The sequence below is a fragment of the Macaca nemestrina genome, chromosome 13, assembly GCF_043159975.1.
Source record: "Macaca nemestrina isolate mMacNem1 chromosome 13, mMacNem.hap1, whole genome shotgun sequence".
Classification (NCBI taxonomy): Eukaryota; Metazoa; Chordata; class Mammalia; order Primates; family Cercopithecidae; genus Macaca; species Macaca nemestrina.
Window position 1 is genome coordinate 102,417,186 of NC_092137.1, and position 21,066 is coordinate 102,438,251.

At 43.3% G+C, this 21,066-nt stretch overlaps 1 protein-coding gene across 1 annotated transcript in view; it reads left to right on the forward strand.

The window, feature by feature from the left end:
- The first annotated feature begins 939 nt into the window (after positions 1 to 939).
- The window catches only part of LOC105496015 (required for meiotic nuclear division 5 homolog A), a 60,706-nt gene continuing 40,579 nt past the window's right edge, over positions 940 to 21,066 (forward strand). Inside the window, exon 1 of the mRNA XM_011766036.3 lies at positions 940 to 1,458. Coding sequence (XP_011764338.1) covers positions 1,317 to 1,458 — 142 coding nt within the window. The 5' untranslated portion in view covers positions 940 to 1,316. The remainder of the gene's footprint in view (positions 1,459 to 21,066) is intronic.

Sequence of the window (21,066 nt, forward strand, 5' to 3'; positions counted from 1 at the left end):
GGCTTCCTGGGGAGCAAGGGCCAGGCTGCCGGGCTCTCCAGCGCGTGTTCTTTCCACCCGGCTAAGCTGCCCGGCACATGGCTCCGGGGCGAGGCCACCGTCAGGAGAAGAGGTTCCCGGCCAAGGGGCCAAAGGGCCCGCGGGGGATGGGGACATGACTTCCTGGGTGTCGCAAGCCCGGGGTAGCGCTGACAGCCGGCGCGGGCCTTTCGCTAGCAGCAAGCGGCTCCCCTCGCCCGGGCCTGATCATCCCCGCCTTTAATTCCCATTAGCGCCCCAACCCGCCGCAGCACCAGCCCGGGCGGCCTGGCTTGGTTTTTCATCCCGGGAGGTGGATGCCTCGCCCAAAAGTTCGGAATGACGGTACCCCTTTCCCTTAAAAGCGATGAGGAGACGAAATAAATTGGGGTCAGGGCGACGTCCTACGGAAAACAGCCCTTTGTATTTTTGTCTGATTTTCCCCTATGGCTTTCCAGAAACTACTCGTCTCTCGGTACGCTCTCCAAGTCACCCCCTCCAACAGCGAGCCCGTTGGTTTGGCCCCTCAGCCTGGATTGGCTGAAGGCTTACGCCTCGGCCAGGGATTGGTTTCTTACCACTCCCCGCGCCCATTGGTTGGGTTTCCCCACTTCTGGGCGGAGTGGTGAAGGCCGGTTTCCGCCCCCTTGTTTACGGAGCGCGTAGTTGTAGCGCTTTCCGAGCGCTGGGGCTGTCTCTAAAGTTACCTATTTAGCTCCTCAGGCCAATTGGGGCCTCGCTCCACCCTCGCCCTCTCCCTCGCACGCCTTCCGCGTGGTACGACCCACACCTTTAGAGCAGCGGTGCGTGTGGGCGCCGGTCGCATTCCCCCGCCCGCTCTCCCCGGGTCGCCCCCCCCACCCGAGGGTGCGCTTGGTACGGCCCGCGCCGCCTCCTTTCCTCGCGCGGGTGGCCATCCCCTTCCCCCCAGTCGGCAGCGCTTGGTGCCGCCCGGGAGAACCAGGTCATCAGTCGGTTCCCGTGAAAACAAAAACAATCGGCCGCGCGGCCGCGGGTACCCGAACGTCGCGAGCGGGGCCCGGAGACGCGGGGCCGGGTGGAGCGAGCGAACGGGAGCAGCGGCGACGCGCCGCGGGGCCAGGGCGCCATGGGGCAGGCGGGCTCCGGCTGCGCGGGGCTCCCCCGGCGCCGCGGCTAGTGCGCCCGCCGCTTCGGCTGCCTCAGCCTCCCGCGCCGCCCGCTTGGGGGACGAGGAGCAGGACGCGGCCTCGGCGGGGCTCGGGCCGAACGGCTGCGGACACCCGGGCGCCGAGGAGCCGAGCGCCGCCGCCTCCGGCATGGATCAGTGCGTGACCGTGGAGCGCGAGCTGGAGAAGGTGCTGCACAAGTTCTCGGGCTACGGGCAGCTGTGCGAGCGCGGCCTGGAGGAGCTCATCGACTACACCGGCGGCCTCAAGCACGAGATCCTGCAGAGCCACGGTAGGGCGGCCCGCGTGGGCGCGCGGGGCAAGGCCCACCGCCCAAGCCCCGGCCCCGGCCCCGCGGCGAGAACCCCTCACCCACCCTCGCACCTCTGGCCCGGCCCTCGCCTCCCCTGGGGCGCAGAGGCCCCCAGACCCCTGAGACTTTTTCTCCTTTTTCGCCCGATTTACCTCGAACCTGCCGCGACTTCGCTGCTAATTCAGAAGGAGCGCGAACCACCCGGAAACCCGGCCAGGAGCTGCGGGCTCCAGTCCGGATAAACGTGGGTGTGGGGGCCGCCTACCGCACCTGCAAATTGTCGCCCCCGCGAGTGGGCGCCCCTCGTCCCCCGCCCCCAGCCGGCCCCGAGGGTCTCACGTGGTGCACGCGGCGCGGTCCTGCGGGCCGTGCGCGAATCGCCTGGGACCCCAGGCTCTGAGTGATGAGGGCAGTGCAGGCGGCCCCCTTTCCCCTCTGTGCCGCCGCGAATCCTTGGCCTGGGGACTTCGTTTCTTCGTCTTATTTTGGAAAGTCGAGCGTTATTCTTAGCTGTGGGTTAACAACAGCCTCTCCTGCAACTTCATGATTTGGCTGCTATGTGGACGCAGCTTCTAACTCCGCAGCGGCTCTGACATGGTTCCTTGGAAACCAGCTCAATCAAACCCTTCTGTTCTCCTAGTGTACCTTCTGATGACACTAAGGGGGAACGGGCGACGTTTGCCCAAGTAAATTGTGCACATGTTGCTGGTTACTTGCTTGTCTGGTCAAGTTCCTTCAAAAAAAATAAATTTTCCTATAGAAGGTGTTTCACCTAGATTTTTTTTTTTATTGCCCCAAGCCCTGAGGACAAGTACTTTTAAAGGCTTGGTTTTCTTACACTTAAAAAGTCACAGCGATGATTCCTCTTGATCAATAAGTAAAGGACTTATTTAATGGGTTTATTAAAGAGGCTGAGGGGGCTTCTCAGCTTGTGGACTGAACAGAAATTTATGTGAAGGACGGTTTGGTAGCTGGGGGAAGATGCAGATTATTTGTGGCAGGTGAGATGAGGGCAGTGGCGTTAGCTGAGTGTCTCTCCCCTCCTCCTCCGTTTTTTCACACTTTGTTTTCCCAGACTGCATTTCAGTTGAGGATGGGTGCTGGTCCATGGGAAAGGAGGCTTACAGCAACTTCTCGTTCTGGGCACTGCAGTCATTTTTGAACTCCAGGAAGGAAGCAAACCTGCAGTCATAGCGGATGAGATATTAATATGGAAAAACCGTATTAATTCTCTTAGGAGTTGCAATACTAGTATGGAAAAACGAGCAGACCTTGGTGGCTGCCTGTGAAGGGAAATTTGACGTGGCGATGATGATATAGTTCATAGATACAGGGAAGTGAAGGTGGAATGGGACAGGAATCCTGGGAAGACTTTGAATTTGGTTTTGGACATGTGACGTAAAGTTGAAGGGCTTAATGAAGATAGAATCGAGGGCTCTCATATTTACTGGTGGCTGAAGATGCATAGGTCTAAGACTGTTTTCTGATGTCATTTTTAGGAGGACAGTGGAGGGGATCACTTAGATTGCACAGAAGAAAGACTGGGGTCTAACCGCAGTCTTGAATTTCCCTTGGTGAGTGGAGAGCCAAGGCTGGATAGAGCCAGCAGGAACCGAAAAGGGTGAGGGCTTAGAAAAGGAGAGGTTGGTTGGCTTTTATTTGGCTATTGGGAGTCAGTAACCCTCTGTGTTTGCAGTTTCATAGAATTGCTAAGACAAGCCAGATTACTGGGGGTTAAGAAGAAAAATGTGATGTGAACCGAGGTGTGGGAAATCCAGTACAGGGGTGGGAGGTAATCCCTCTGTGCTCCCGGCCCCGCCAAGGAACCAGTGGAGGAAGAGAATGAAGGGCCTAGATTTGGAGAGGTGGAAGGAACATTTCCTTTGTAGGGACCAGGTCATAGGCAGAGTTTGAGAGGAAAATGATGGAACAAAAAGTACCTTTCTTCCATGATAGAGGATGTAAGTTGAAGGGGGATGTGATTGTGAGCTTTGTTTTAGAAAATTTAGGGCCAGTCTCAAATGGATAAAATGATGGTGAGGAATTGCTGAGGCAAGAATTTGTTTTTGACCTCTTCACTGGGTACTAGGGAACTTTTCTCAGAATTTATGGTCTGAGGGGTGTTGGCCACACAGTATGCTACGCTGTTAAAAACAGTCTGAGTTGGTGAGTTTGTGTGTTCCTTTTTCAGCCTAATTTTTTCCCTCTTGTCTACCAAATTGCTAGTCTTATATTGGTATCTCTTTGATTTCCTTTAATTCTTCAATAATAGGTTTAAGTGACTAAAGGTAGTTTACTTTAGTTTTAGCTAAAACTTAGTAAAAACGTGAAAGAAAATAAATACCACAAGTGTCAGGTCTAGCTTCCCAAATAAAATCTTTCTTCTTTTGGTGTTCTTTTGTGTGAAGATAAACATCATGCTTTGGCATCTGGGCTATGGTATTTTTGAAAACAAGTGATTTCTAAATTAAAGTTCTCAGCAGGTGATGTGGTAGATATTACATTGAAACTTAAATATACCCTTCTCAAAGGTGTTTCACTGAAAACTGAGTTTGGAACTCTATTTTCAAGTTTAAAGGGAAGATTTGAGGGCTTCTGAATATACCTGTCTGGGCAAATGATCCCGGTAACCTGAGAGGCTCTAATTGGGACCCCTTTGTCAGGACTTCCGGACCTCATTCTTTGAGATTACATGTGGTAATCTTGCAAGAATCTGGTGTGAATAAAACAGAATTTTTGAGGACTATATGGAACACATCATTGCATCATACTGGTGAATGACTGTTGCAGAAGCATCCTTTAGCTAACGTAAAGGGATTGGTTCAGTTTCTGAGGATGAATGTTTTATGTTAAAAATGTTTTTTCCTCTGTAAAGTTGTGAGCAGACAGCTATATATTAAATGAGCTGTTAGGATAGTTTGTGATGGAAACTGATCATACATAAATAGAGTTTAGTTAGATAGTCCTGCAGTGAGCCCTAAAATTTCTCAGGTGGTCTAAATCACCTTTAAGTAGCCTGAAATTCTTGCACATAAAATTTCTCTCATTAATCTTTTTTAAATGAAAGTTTCTTAGTGCAAATACCCTTGGGGGAATGAGGATAGTATGGGCTGGTCTCTCATACCTGGGTGAATTGGTTTGTGCTGTCCCGTTTAATCCACCTCTAGCCAAATCCATCAGCCTCAGAACAGAATATCTTTTTTTTTTTCTTTTAAATGGGGTTGTGCTGGTATCAGGCTTGCAGCAGAGAACAATAATGGAATATAAGGCTCTGAGAGGGAAGTGCAGGCTTTGACTTGGTACTGTAGCCAGTTAGGGAATATTGGTGGTTCAGGGACAACATAGTTGTAATAGAAATATGAAGAAGCAATAAGAACCCAGGGAGAATATTGAAGAGCTGTGTCAAGGCCCAAACCATTCCTCTCCCTGGAGACTGATTGACTCTAGACTTCATGCTTTTGGAATTAGAAACCTTAGGGTGGTAGATAGGAGGGTGGGGAGTGAGCCAGAGCCTGCAGTGAGGTGCCCAAGGTAAAAGGAATAGAGATCACAACTTCTGTCATTTAGTTGTGTCAGCCTTTCAGTGAGGGTTTCCCTGTGAGCACAAAGTTTGGTGTAAGGTTCATTGTGGTTAATGTAGGCTGGTGGTCATTCCCAGTGTGCCTCGATCTAATTTGTATAGTGCACTGGTGCTTCTAAAACTTCACTCATAGATATGTGCACTCTTACTTTTCAGATGGACTAACGATTTTACTTAAGTAGATTTATCTTAGGCAATGATATCTGTGTAGTCCTACATGTGGTGCGTAGGTATTAGGTATAATACACTACATGTTAAAATAAATTCATAACCATTTAAATATTAGTTTACATACTAGCTAAAATTACCATTTGCGTCAGTGGTATGGGAGCCACGCTTTGGATAACCCTGAGTTAACAGGGTTAGCTACTGTATGGTTAAATTTTGGTGATTTGATTTGTGATTATATGCCTTTTAGCATTTTTTTCCTATTGGCAAATTTATGTTGTTTCCCATTAGCACCACTGTGGTGGAAGGGAAAAACAGAAAAGAACTATTTATCATGTTTTGCTGGTATTCTGAATTCATACTTTGTGAAAGAAAATTAGGCAGAAACAGTTGGTAATGATTTCAGGACATGTTTAAAGTATACTTGGGAAAATTGCAGTTTTTGTAAGAGTAAAGGACATGCAGTATTTTTTTCTGATTATTTTTAGACTATTATTTAACGGAGTTCTAATGTGGTTTCTGAAAGTGACTTTCAAGGAATTTTCTAAATTTAAAATGCATTTATTAATTTTTAGTAGGTCATATATTTCAAATGGTCATATATTCAAACAATGAAAAAGATAACCCAGTAAATAGTACATTCAAATGGTATAAACTCAAATGATAAAAAAGCACACCCAGTGAAAAATCTTTCTACTCTTGTTCCTGGACCACCTGGTTGCCCACTTCACAGACATAAATGCCAGTTTCCAGAAAAAAATTTTCATTGTTGTTTTTTGAGACAGCCTCCCTCTGTCACCCAGGCTGGAGTGCAGTGGTGTGATCTCAGCTCACTGCAACCTCCACCTCCTGCTTCAAGCAATTCTCCTGCCTCAGCCTCCCGAGTAGCTGGGATTACAGGCGCCCACCACCACACCTGGCTGATTTTTGTACTTTTAGTAAAGACAAGGTTTCAACATGTGGGTCAGGCTGGTCTTGAACTCCTGACCTCAAGCAATCCACCTGCCTCAGCCTCCCAAAGTGCAGGGATTACAGACATGACCCATCACGCCTGACCTCCAGAAAAAATTGTAAAAGAATCCAGTGAAATGACGATTTGTCACTTTCCCTTTTTTCTCTAAGGAATCAGATATGTATTTCCATTTACTATGATTAAGGCTTAGTGTTATCTCACTTTGCAAGTTGGTAAAGATGTCTTTATCTGTGGGAGTGATCAACATATACTCTATTGGCACCTAAAACTCCTTTGGTGTGTGTGTATTTTGTGACTTTTCATAGTAAAACTCATGTAAACCATAACTCCTACCCGTATCCCTTTGGTGAATCAAAGAAACTGTTGAAAATTTGGTTACCAGTTGGAGAACCGGTTTTTTTTAAAAATGTGGGGGTAACAAATGAGAAGGTAAGTAGGCAAGTAAACATGAAAAAAAAAAAGAAAAATCTTGTGGAGGTCACATTTTTAACTCATCGCTGTGGCATGATATTGCATCAGGACACAGAAACCAGAGGTTGAGGGTCACATGTTAGGTATAATCTTCCACTCTAAAATTTGGATTGTGTATATTATATATATGTGTTGAAAAGTATGCTTATTTGTATATATGGATGATCTGTGCTTTTTCAGAGCTGACCAGTGTTGAGCATATTGTTTTCAACGAAAGTAAATGTATTATATCAGGGCTTGGTAGACTAGTAGCTTATTTACCTTTTTAGCCTTATTCTGTGGTATACATGGAGTAGGCCACATAGCCAGGTTGCCCCTTTGTTACCTAGACTTTTGCTAAATACTGACAAGACACTCTTGAGTCAATAGTGACTTTGTTTTGAATACAATTTGGTATCTGTGTTTAACATCTAGTCTGGAAAATAGTATATCAGTAGGTCATAAATAAAAGTTTGGGTGGACATTGTTCAGATATTCTAAAAGAACAGACTGTTTCTCTAGTTATTTAGGCTATTTTAGGTGATAAGAATAAAAGGTCAGTATATTAGTGTTTCCTGTTGGGTTTAGAAGTAGATTTAACTTTGTTAGCCATTTTTTTTTTTTTCCAGGCTCACTCTGGAGATAATTAATTCTTTGTTATTGGGCACCTTATTCATTTAGACTGGCAGGTGACATAATAGTTTTCATTAAAATGGAATTTGTGGATGTATAAACAGGCTGAGGTTAGGGCTAGGCTGGCTCCAGGGGCACCAAGGATGTCATCAGGACTGATCTTCTCTTCTGTCAACTGTTGGCTTCATTTTCAGGGAAGTTTGCTTCCCATGGGGTAGAGATGACCAATGGAGCTCAAAAGACAGGAACGTGGCTGTTTTGTTGGAGATACTCCGGGGAGTACCTTTATTATTCCGTTTTGGATTCTCTCCCTAAATCAGTAACTGGGGCCGGGGAGCCAGGTCTTCTGGCCACCTTGAGCTGTGCTCACCCCCTCAGGAGGTATCTGGCCTTATGATACACTGTTCATCAGGTAGAGAAGAGACAGTTCTAGAAAGGAACACTTAAACCCAGACAGAGTAATAGATGTCTGTTACAGTGGAACAGCTACATGTTATATCAGTAACATTCTCTGAGATGGTTTCCTGAGTAGTCTCGCCTTCTCAGCTTTTGCCTTGCCTCCTAACTATAATGTTCATACAATTCAAGTAGTGAGTTGTTAGTATGACTTAATCTGTAGACTAGAGAATACAACTTGGTTCATATTCCTCTTGGGAACTTTTTTGAAATGACTTTAATGCTTGACATGGTAAAGTTAATTTTCCTAAAGTTGTTTTATTTCCAAAGTAAACTCTGGATAATAACATTGGTAAGGAGAAACTTGCCAACACTTGTGTGATACTATTATACTACAGCTGATAGAGAAGTTTCTGTTGCTTTCATGTCTTAGTCTCTTAGTCTTTAGGATGGTGAAAATGGTGTTTTAGCAAACTGTTCACTTGGAATATTAAAACTAACTTGTTGTTATTTAGGACCCTGCTTCTTCATCTGTAAGGCTTCTGAAGTCTTTGAAAATGATCCCAAAATGCAGATTAGGGAGAAAATTGTGGAGGGCCCTGGCTCTGAGCTATGTGTACTTGGAGACCCATGGTACTTCCAGGAGATGATGCTCTCTAACTGGCCGTTTCCTTGAAAGCTCTAAGAGTAGCAGAAACTTCTGGCCATTCTCTTTAGATTAGATGTTAGCTCAACCCTTCAAAAAACAAAGACTAGACTATCTGGCAGGAGTCGAGGATTTTGAGAAATACAGTGTGCTTTCACCTTATGTGGGTGTGGTGGTTGTGTGGCTGAGCTCAAAAGGGTGGTTTGGGAATGTCATTTGGGGAGGACAGGCTTATATTACCAAGTCTATCTCCACTTAAGATGGAGGCCTGGATGGTGATTTCTTCTGTTACGGGGGCACAATGTAGTGTCAGGCTGTGTGTTATTTCTGATGAGTTTGTTGTATCTGCAGAATTCATACGGGTTTAATTCATCTTATTGATACATGAAGACATTTGGGAGGAGATGAGGAAATAATCTTTTAAAAGAAATGTTATTCATGGCCCTGGTCCTCCAGGAACTTGGAGGCTAGTTGAGAAGATGAGTCCGTACTTGTGGAGTAGTACCTAAAATTTTGACCCTGGGCCCAGGAGGTCTGGGTTTGAATCCTTGCACTGCCAGTTTACTGGTTCTACAACCTTTTTGGTTTTTTTTTTTTTTTTTTTGGAGACAGAGTCTCACTCTGTCACCTAGGCTGGAGTGCAGTGGTGTGTGATCTCAGCTCACTGCAACCTCTGCCTCCCGGGTTCAAGCGATTCATGTGTTCCCAAGTAGCTGGGATTACAGGTGTGCACAATGCACGGCTAATTTTTGTATTTTTAGTAGCAACGGGGTTTGACCATGTTGGCCAGGCTGGTCTTGAACTCCTGGGCTCAAGTGATCCACCCGCCTCAGCCTCCCAACAGTGCTGAGATTACAGGCGTGAGCCACTGCACCCAGCCTGATCCTACAATCTTGCTTAGCCAGTTTTTCCTTCAGTTAACTGACATCACAGAGTTATGAGAATGAAACAGATAATAGATGTGAACTGGCTTTGAAATTTGTAAAACAGGGTAGACGTGTTATTTATAAAGTCTGTGCCTTAAGTAGTGTTAAGCACTTTTTTTATTTTTTTTTTTGAGGCGGAGTCTCGCTCTGTTGCCCAGGCCGGAGTGCAGTGGTTCCAGCCACGATCTTGGCTCACTGCAACCTCCGCCTCCCAAGTTCAAGCGGTTCCCCTGCCTCAGTCCCCCGAGTAGCTGGGATTACAGGCACACACCCCCAGGCCTGGCTAATTTTTTTTTTTTTTTAATTTTAGTAGAGACGAAGTTTCACCATGTTGGCTGGGATGGTCTTGATATCCTGACCTTGTGATCTGCCCGCCTCGTCCTCCCAAAGTGCTGGGATTATAGGCGTGAGCCACCACGCCCGGCCCACACACTCTTTAATTGAGACACTTTGAGTAATATTTAGGTGTCTTTATTACTGGTTTATGTTAAATACCATTCTGTGCCAAGTGGTCTGATTAACACTGTAAAGAATGCTGAAAAGGTATCAGAAAGAGTCTTTAAGGAACTTAGCAGTTAGTTGGAGAAACCAGACTCATATTTGAAAGGGGGAAAAAACAAGACCGTGGCACAGTATATAACAGTGCTTCTGGTTAGTACAGACACCAGTGAAGAGAAAGAGCCCTTAGAAAGAACTGCATGGGGGTAGATAGGCATTATTTCAACTGAACTTTAGATCACCTCATCAGTAGTTATTAATCACCACTTATAGGTAGAACTAAGCAAAATCTTCTAGGAGTTACAAAGAACAGGCATTTTCATCCTCTGAGAACTTTGTGTCCAGTTAGGGAGATGAGACTGGCATTTTTTTAACAAACACACAAACAAAAGCAGTGCCCTATAATGCAAGGTTATGTATCTAGGCTAAATGCTACATGAGTGGTGCAGATAAAAAGGAGTGGGATTTGAGACAAGGAGAGACTCTTTTTACCTATGGGAAGTTTTAGTAGCAGAGATTGAATGCGAATAGTAGAAAAAGCAGATGGAGTGCCTGGAGGGGAGGATGGCAAGAACAAAGGTGTAGAGGAGTGAGAGGTGAAGGACCAGATTGCAGGGGAAAGGCGATAAGAGCATTAAAATTACATTGGACAGGTTTTGTAAAGCCATGGATACCAGGGAAAGTAGTAGACTGGGAAGATACTGAATTACTTTGGGGTGGGGTGGGAACATTTTGAATAGGGAGGGGACAGGGACATCATCAGAGACCAGTTGTCAGCAATATTTAGGTTGGTTTGGAGTTGGGAGTGAGGTTTGAGTAGAGGCAAGAAGGTTAGTTAAGGCTAAGTGTCAACCTAGATTTGATGAAATAGAGACCTGTCTTTGGGTACTGGTGGTAGAAATTTAAAGGGACCCATGAAAGGGATCTTTTGAGGGAAGGAATGACCAGGAGTTGGTGCACAGATGGAGTCTGGCAGAGTAGGAGAAAAGGGCAGGAAAAACCAAAGGTTAATCCAAGGTTTTAAGCATGAATGATGGGTAGATCATTATGGAACCAGGTAGAAAATAGAAAGTTTAGGAGAGGGAAAGGTAGGAATCTGAGTTGGATTTTGTTTTTGTTTTTGTTTTGGGTGGGGGCGGGGGGTGGGTGGAAGGGGCATCTCACTGTGTGGCCCAGACTGGATTGTAGTGTCTTGGCTCACCACAGTCTCTGCCTCCTGGATTCAAGTGATTCTCCTGCCTCAGCCTCCCGAATAGCTGGGATTACAGGCGTGTGCCACTACCACCCGGCTAATTTTTGTAATTTCAGTAGAGATGGGGTTTCACCATGTTGGCCAGGCTGGTCTTGAACTTCTGACCCCAAATGATCCACCCACCTCGGCCCCCCAGAGTGCTGGAATTACAGGCGTGAGCCACCGCAACTGGCCTGAGTTTGATTTTTAAATATGAAATCCAGATTCCAATGCTACAGGAAACCTAATGTGGTCCCACCTTTCATTTCAGAGATAAATGAGATGCCTAGAGATTAAGTCTTTATACTTGGAATTTGAAGGGAGTGAACAGGTTCTCTAAAATGTGACTGTCACAGACATATGTTTAAAATCTCATCCCAGCACTTTGGGAGGCCGAGACGGGCGAATCACGAGGTCAGGAGATCGAGACCATCCTGGCTAACACGGTGAAACCCCGTCTCTACTAAAATACAAAAAAAGAAAAAAAAATAGCCGAGTGTGGTTGCGGGCGCCTGTAGTCCCAGCTACTCTACTCGGAAGGCTGAGGCAGGAGAATGGCGTGAACCCGGGAGGCGGAGCTTGCAGTGAGCCTAGATCCGCCACTGCACTCCAGCCTGGGCGACAGAGCGAGACTCCGTCTCAAAACAAAAACAAACAAACAAATAAAATCTCGTGCCTGTATCTTTTTTCTTCTCTCTGCAGTTCTTGCCTCATATACTTTGAAGCCTTTCCTGTCTTCTCTATGATAGTCATTGATATCGTTCTTTGCTCCAGTAGCACTATTAGTCTGTACCATGTAATTGAGCTCTTAAATATTAACTTTATTTCGTTTTTTCCTCACGCTTGGTTTTGCAGCACACTGTGCCTCTAATTTGATGCAGTGGTCTTTAATAATCTTTCTGGATCAGAATGCCTGTCTGTCAATTTACCGTTCTCTGAAAGGTCAGGAGTTGAACACCAAATACCATGCTTGCTTTTACCTTGCAGATTTACCAGCTACTAATATATGGAAAAAAATTGGTTTTCTGTGTGTACCTCCTCCAGAAAAAAATTGATGTGCTCTATTTTATGCATTTTCTCCTTCCTCTAAGCAGCCGCTGTGTCCTAGGTGCTGAAGTAGCTCACAAGAAGCCCAAAGTTTCAGTGGACCGCAGTTTATTTTACTACAGACGAAGTGAAATAGTCCTTTATTTTTAAAAAATACCAACCTTATCTTTTCAAGTTTCAAGTTTTTCTATTCTAATACTTCGCAAGGATATCTATGGTCACCTTGTCAGTGATTTTTGTAGAGTCAATCTTAGATCTTTTTATCCTTTATCTACTTTATTCCCATTCTAAATTTCTTAAATCTGTGTAGAAATTGATAACATGGGAAAAGTATCTTGAACACTGCTGATGAAGGCCTTCAGCACTCAATAAATGTTCATTGAATCTAAATGTCATAGTTCTCCCTTTTACCTTTTTTTTCTGTTTTTTCTTGGTTTCATTTTGTATTTTAAGGCATCAAGGCTTTTATAAGAGTGGTATATCGTAGATGCTCCCCCGCACCAGCCTTCTTAGTGATGCCTAATACTCTTTTTGCTTTCTGATTTTAATGTTTTTATTTAAATAGCTAATCTAGAATGAATTCCGGAGTATATCTCTATGAGGTCTGAGTTTTTATTTAGGTACGGTTAGATTTATTTCCTAAATGGATTTCTTCGTATTTATCTGCATCAGAACTTGTGTTCCATTTTGCTTTCCACTTAATTCTAAATTTAAGATCTCTGTCCATCTTATGAAAGTGGAGTTAACTTTTTATAACTCAGAAGAGCTCAAATGCAATACATGTAATATTTATAAACTTGGATATTTTAAATTTTTCCTGCCTACAGGATATTCATTAAAATGTCAAGCCAGGTCTTAGTGATTTCTGGGAAATCTCATTTCTCTGAAAATATTCTAGTCTTAAGTGGTGATGATTTTCAACCTTTTTGAAAATCATCACCACAACAATACTTTTTAATATTGTGCTTCTCTCTTTTTTTATAGAGTGCTCTCAAGTATGGTGGGTCTCATGTCTCATGTTTGACTCGTGGGCAGCATGTATTTCATGGTGTAATTGACACCTTTAAACTAACTGCCTTTTATAGACCAAATTAGAACTTTTTATTATCTCCTGATGAGCAGACATTTCAGGCTACAACATGGTGTGCTGCCTACCAACCAGCTGTTTAGTTTTAGCAATGCTATCTTTAACCGTGTGTTTGTGTAGTTGAGCCCCCATCCCCCGATATCATAAAAATAAGTGGCAGACAGAAAATTAAAACTGCAAATACTGAGTAGGGATGAGAAACATACTTGTCAGTGTTAATGATATATTTGTCTTGATTGTATTAAGGTGAGTCAAAATAGTGGGTAAATCTTGTCACAGAGCTGGACATGAGACGTAGTTTTTTTTAACCCTTGTGATCAGTAAGGAAGAAAGTAAAACAAATGTATGTACAAAATGCTAAAACTATATTGAAGGTGTAACCAAGGTATAACTAGGGATTTTACAGTTTTTAGCTTTGTGCAAACCAGTCACCCTTTTAATATGTAAATTTGTTCTACCTTCCTATATTCTGACTTAGAATGTACTTTTGTAGGGTCACATTATGTACTAGAGATGTTTCATTGCATCTTTGACAAATGTGGGAATAGTTTTGTAAAAAAGAAACTGTCTCAAAAGTGACTTGAGTCAGAGCACAAACCCATTAATTCCTGGGGTTGGTGGGAGAAGTCGTTATTTGGAAGAGAGAAGGAACTGATGCGGGGGGACTCTTTTATGAATGTGTGTTATTTGGAAATATGTGGGCATATGTGTGTTTGTATGTTTGTGTTGATCTTGGATACTGTGACCTTGTTGAACTCTCACCTATTCTTGGATTGTGTTTGTGTGTAGATTCCTTGGGATTTTCTACGTAGGCGACAATGTTGTTGACAATCAGGAACAGTATTATTTCCTAACTTACTTGATATTTGGAGAACTTAGGCTGCAGTGCTATTGTGTAGCAGATGCTAAACATTCTGTGAGAGAGTGAGGGATCAGTGAACTGCTGAGTGAAACTGCTGGCAGTTTCAGAGGGTGTTGGTAGTATCAGACAGTCTTCAATGCTGGCTTTGAAATTGAGATTATGTAATACATAATTAAATATTTTCATATGTATTCTTTTGGTAACTAGTTATTGAATGTGTAGTATATGCCAGTTACTATGCTAAACATTGAGGATTAGTCATATTTCCTACTAAAGTTAATTTTGTGGGAGGAATGGACAAATAACTATTTACAACAAAGTATGAAACTCTGATAGGGAAGTATAGGATGCTGTGGAAACATTTTTCTAATTTATTGTTTCTGTGAAACTAGTGGGAATACATGCCGAAATGGCAAAGCAGTGAGTCTCAAGGGCAAAACTTGAAAATTTTGAGAGTGTTGTGCTTAAAATCTGTTTATATAATAAAAGGTGCTGTTCTATTGTATTGAAATTTTTAACTTAATAAAGCAACACAAGTAGATTGTCTACATATGTTGGTTCTTTGCTTGTATTGAACATGCTAATTCTTATACTTGTTTAATCATAAAAGTGACTTTAAAAAGTACTTGTGACCATTCAGTGATGAGTGAGCATTGCGTCAGAGCTGTTCTTTCAGGCTCATGTATTGGGCCTGGGTTCCCTGGGTTTATTATATTGGAAGACACAGTTAGTGCAGGACTTTCTCCTGGATGATAAGTGACCACTGCAGCGGCCAACCTGGATGTAGTTATGGTGCAGATGACTGTCACAGTTAACTTCCCAGCTTTTCTTCTAGGAACTGAATCCAGTTAGATTTCATTCACATAAAGGTTCCCCTAGAAGCAGGTTGTGTTTTCATACAGAGAGATCAAAAAAACATTAGAACTCTCCTAGTAGGACTTATAGAAGTTTGGTTGACTGTCAGTCTGGTCATTATAGTGATTTTCAAACCTGTTTTTACCTTTGGCCGCTTTCCACTGAATCCATTTGAAAATGCATTAGTGAAATATTTCTCTCTTAACAGGGCTTTCCCAGGGTTCTCTTTCAGATTATTCCATTCTGCTTTTCTTGAGTTTCCAAATACCTTGTAGAAATTATTTTTCCTTGGAGCATTCTGAGAACTCTCAATATTAATTAATTGGCCGTAAACTGCTTGTATCTGTCATTCATAAAATTGAAAACCAAAAATTAGAGGAATTTGTAGATGGTAAAGGAAGAAAAGTAGGTAACAAACAGCACCAAACTCTAGGTATATAAGTTACTACGATTTGAAAATATCAGCAGATTTCAAGGTTGGTGCATGGAAGTTCAGTGGTAAATTCTAGGTGACCTGTCTCCTCCAGCTTGGCTTCTCCTTTTTTATTTTTATTATTATTGTTTTTGAGACCAAGTCTCAAGTCTCGCTCTGTCACCAAGGCTGGAGTGCAGTGGTGCAATCTCAGCTTACTGCAGCCTCCCCCTTCAGGGTTCAAGCTATTCTCTTGCCCCAGCCTCCCTAGTAGCTGGGATTACAGGCGCCTGCCCAACACCATGCCTAGCTAATTTTTGTATTTTTAGTAGAGACGGGGTTTCACCATATTGGCCAGGCTAGTCTCAGGCTCCTGACCTCAAGTGATCCGCCTGCCTTGGCCTTCCATAGTGCTGCGATTACAGGCGTGAGCCACTGTGCCTGGCACCCTTTTTATTTTTTATATTTTTCCTATCTTGTTGTCTACTGATATAGAAATAAATGAGTCTGGATGGATAGGAGGTATAACTTTCTTTTAAAAAACATTTTCTTTATTTCCAAAAGAAATCCAGCACTTACTAACAGTCCCTCTCCATTCCCACCCTGCCTCCTCCCACCCCAACTACCATTAATCTACGTCTGTCTCTGTAAATTTGTCTATTCTGTACCTTTCATGTAAATGAAATGACACAATATGTGGCCTTTTGTGTCTGGCTTATTGAATACTTAATGTAATATTTTCAAGGTTCATCTGTGTCATAGTATGTATCAGCACCTCATTTCCTTTAATGACTGGATAATCCATTGTTTATCCATTCATCATTTGCAGGTTTGGTTTGTTACCAGTTTTTGTCTTACGAATAATGCTACTGTGAACATTCTGATTCAGGTTTTTGTGTGGACATGTTCTTTTGGGTATATAACTAGAAGTGGAATTTCTGGGTCATATGATAACTGTTTAACTTTCTGAGGAACTGCCAACTTGTTTTCCATGGTGTCTGCCCCATTTTATATTCCAATAGCAATGGAGAAGGCTTTGAATTTCTCCACATCCTTTCCAACACTTGTTACTGTGTTTTCCTGGTAGCCAATCACAGTGGGCATGAAGTAGTATCTCATTGTAGTTTTGATTTTCATTTCATAAATGACCAATACTATTGAGCATCTTTTTGTGTGCCTATTGGCTATTTGTGTATCTTCTTTTGAAAAATGTCTATTCAAATCTTTGACTTCTTCTTTTTTTTTTTTTTTTTTTTTTGAGATAGGGTCTTGTTCTGTCATCCAGGCTGGAATGCAGTGGTGCAGCCATAGCTCACTGCAGCTTCAACCTCCTGGGCTTAAGGGATCCACTTGCCTCGGCCTCCCTAGTTGCTAGGACTACAGGCATGAGCCACCATGCCCAGCCACATTTTTGTATTTTTTCTGTAGAGACAGGGTCTTGCCTTGTTGCCCAGGCTAGTCTCAAACTCCTGGGCTCAAGTGATTCTCCCACCTTGGCCTCCCAGAGTACTGGGATTACAGGCTTGAACGGTGCCTTGTGCTTTGCCCATTTTTAAATTGTGGTGTTTGTCTTGTTATTGTTGAGCTTTAAGAGTTCTTTATATAGTCTGAATACTAGACCCTTTCAGAATGTGATTTCCAAATATTTGCTCCCCTTCTATGAACCATCTTTTCACTTTGTTGATAGTGTTTGCAACACAAAAGTTTTTAATTTTGATGAAGTCCATTTTAATTATTTTTTCTTTGGTTTCTTGTGCTTTTGGTGTCGTATCTGAAAAACCATTGCCTAATTCAGGGTCAAAAATGCATCTGTTTTCTTGCAAGAATTTGATAGTTTCAGCTCTTACATTTAGGTCTTTATTCCATTTTGAGTTAATTTTTATTTTTGTTTTTATTTTTTTGAGAGAGAGTCTCGCTCTGTTGCCCAGGCTGGAGGGTAGTGACATGCTCGCAGCTCACTGTAGCCTCGACCTTCTGGGCTCAAGCAGTCCTCCCACCTCAGCCTCCCTAGAAGCTTGGACTAGGGGCGTGCACCACCATCGCCTGCTAATTTTTGTATTCTTTGTAGGGACGGAGTTCTGCCATGTTGCCCAAGTTAGTCTCAAACTCCTGGGCTCAAGCAATCCACCCACCTCGGGTTCCCAAAGTGCTTGTATTATAGGCATGAGCCACTGCATTCGGCTCATTTGAATTAGTTTTTATATATTATGTGATTCTTTTGCATGTGGATATCTTGTTGTCTCAGCACCATTTGTCGAATATGGCTCTAAAAAAAAAAAAAAAAATTTTTTTCCTCACTTTATTTACCATCAATTCAGATACTTGTATGTGTTGCACATTTGCAGGCACTATTAACATAAAACTGGAGTATACAATTTGCAATAAGGACTTGGCCTTCCTTTGGGGGCTTATGTTTAGTAGAGACTATGATGATATATATACATGAAATTGTTACAATGGGTTATAGTTAAGTGCGGGGGGGGGTAGTAGGGGAGAGGGCAGAAGTTACCAGAAATTCAGAAGAGAGAGTAAGTCTGTGGTCAGATGGGTTCATAGAGAAGATGAGGCTATTGAGGTTAGGTATGCTTTAAGTACAGAAAGATCAGAAATGGCCAGAACGAGCTACTGAGGCAATTAGATGCTTTTGGTCCAAGAAATCTATGGAACACCTTTTAAACAGATTTTGAAAATTTCTTGAAGTACCAAGTCTTGTCTTAGCCTAAATTATTAGAAGTTGGAAACCTAATTGTGTCATTGAAAATTGGAAACACTTGATAGAAACTTTGTGCAACTGTATTTAGAGATAAGGAAAGCTTTTTTCTTACCTTTCATTTCTCTCAGTAGTTGTCATTGAACAGACTTAATATAGTTCCTCTTCACAGTTCCTGTAACCTTTTAGGATTTCTTTTAATAGAGCTTTAGAGAAACTATTCTTGTCATCGTCACTGGTTACTTCCACATTGTAAATCCACTGGCCATTCTCAGTCCACATCTTCCTTGACCTAGTAGCACATCAACACAGCTGGTTACTCCTCCTTCCTTGACACATTTTCTTCTCTTGGTTTCCCCAACATTATACTTTTCTTGAGTTTCCTCCTCCATCACAGTTAGTGCTTCAGCAGTCTTTATTAGCCTTCCTTTTCCAGTTCTGTTTCTTCCCAGCCTCATAAACTTGGTGTTCTCAAGACTCAATTCTTTTATCACTTCTCTGTGTCTGTACTGACTCCCCCGATGATTTCATATAGTCCCATGCATTGAGTTTTATATATATATATATATATATGGCAGTGACTCACAAATTTGTATCTCCAGCCCTAACACTGCCGTTGAACTCCAGGTTTGTATATCTCACCAACTCCTCCACTTATGCACCGAGGTGCCTACTCAACGTCTCAAACTTCACAAGCCCCAAACTGAACTTTCTCTCTCTCCTCATCCCTCATACCTGCTCAGCCTTTATTCTTTTTTGGCAGGATGGGGAGTTGAGGTCTGGCTCTGTCACTCAGGCTGGAGTGAAGTGCTGTAGCTCCCTGCAGCCTAGATGTCCCAGTCTCAAGTGATGCTCCCGCCTCAGCTTCCCAAGTTGCTGGGACCAAAGTCGTGTGCCACCATGCCCAGCTAATTTTTGTATGTTTTATAGAGACAGGGTCTGACTCTGTTGCCCAAGGTTGGTTTCAAACTCCTGTGCTCAAGTGATCCTCCTGCCTTGGCCTCCCAAAGTGCTGATTTGTTTTTTGTTTTAATTGAAGACAACCCCATCTTTCTAGTTGACCCAGGCTAGAATCCTTGGAGACATCTGTGAGTCCTTTTCTTCCCTCATGTCCAGTCACGAAATCCTGGACTGAGCCAGTGTCATTTCTCATCTAGATTGCTGCCACAGCCTCTTTTTTTCCTGCTCAGTTCTGGTACTCTTGTTGCCAGTTAGACTGACCATATGAAAATGTTTTATCGGCCAGGCATGGTGGCTCATGCCTGTAATCTATGTAATTTGGGAGGCCAAGGCAGGAGGATTGCTTGAGCACAGAAGTTTGAGACCAGCCTGGGCAGCATAGTGAAGCCCTGTCTCTGCAAAAAATACAAAAAATGTCTGGTGTGGTGGCAGGCGCCTGTCATCCAAGCTACTTGTGAGGCTGAGGTGGGAGGATTGCTTGAGCTCGGGAGGCAGAGGTTGCAGTGAGCCCAGATTGTGCCTCTGCACTCCAGTATGGGCAACAGAACGAGACCCTGTCTCAAAACAAACAAACAAACAAACAAAAACCCCCCCAAAATTTTTTTTGTTAGTTTATATGCCTTCTCTGCTCAAAACCTTGCAGTGGTCCCTTTCAGTCAACGTAAAAGCGTTAAGTCTTTAAAATGCCAAAGATCCTACCAAACCAGGACCATTATCTCTTGGACCTCTTCTATTTTCCTTGGCCAGAAATCCACTTTTGACATGCTGGCCTCTTTGTTGTTTGAATAGTCTAGGTGTATTTTGCAATAGGGCTTTTCTCCCCTCAGGCTGGCATGCTTTCCCCAAAGCAGCCAGCCACATGGTAGGTAGTTCCTTCACTTTTTTCAAGTCTTGGCTCCAGTGTCATCTACTCAGTAAAGCCTACCATGCCAGCACTGTTTTAAAGTTGCGGTTGCTCCACTCATACATGCTCCCCATCTCTCTTACCCTGCTTTTTTCCCCCAGGTAGCATGTATCATCTTTTGTCATCATTTATAGTTTGCTTATTTTGTGTGTTATGTCTCTTGCCAGAAGTTAAGTTCTTGGGAAGGGATTTTTGGTTATTTTGTTTCACTGCTGTACCTGTCACATATAATGAGTGCTCAATAAATATTGGTTAAATGAGTGGGCATCCTAGGGCTGTTGTACTCTTGGGCTCCTTGTTCAAATTCTCAGGTCCCATCCCAGACCTACTGAATGAGAAACTCTGGGGATAGGGTCCAGCTACTTTGTTTTAACTTTAAGTGATTCTGAAGTAAATTAAAATTCAAGAACCTCTGCTATATAATGTTGGTTAGCATTTCAGAAACCAGGCCTGTTGCTTACAGGTGGGAATATGTAGATATAGAGATAAATGACAAATACCATAACTGGATTTGTTTTATCTGTCTCTTTTTCTCCCTTCTCCTCTTTTTTTTCCCGCTGTAGGAACAAAATTTGGAGGGAGGTAGCTCAGGGAAAGGATGTAAACTGTAGTAACTTTTGGTTGATCATGTGTGTCAGGGGTCTTCCAACCCACCTTTAGGTTCCAGTGATTCATTAAAAGAATTCACACAATTCAGCATATAATCTTAGCTAAAATTTATTACAGCAAAAGGGTGCAAAGCAAAACCACCAAAGGGAAAAGATTCATGGGGCAAAAGTCCAAAGTTAGGCAGTCCAGAGTTAGGCAGTGGGTGCCTTGGTGACCAGCCCCCAATAAAAATCCTGGGCACTGAGCTTCTAATGAGTTTCCCTGGTAGGCAACCCTTAACACTTCTCACAACCCATGGCTGCAGGAATTAAGCATGTTCCGTGTGACTTCACTGGGAGAGGACTGTTGGAAGCTTTCTCCAAGCCAGGAGAAAGCCAGGTACTCACTGCCCAGCAGGTATCAAAATTCTAGGTTCCCAGAAGGAAAGCAGATGTTCACCATAAACCACACTGTACAACAGTTTAGGCACAATGAGCCATTCTTTTCAGCTAGGGCAGGGGTCCCCAAACCCCCGGGTATGGACCAGTACCCCTCCGTGGCCTGTTAGGAATCAGGCCGCGCACAGGAGGGGGCAGGTGGCGGTTAACGAGCATTACCGCCTGAGCCCCACCTGCCGCCAGATCAGTGGCAACATTAGATT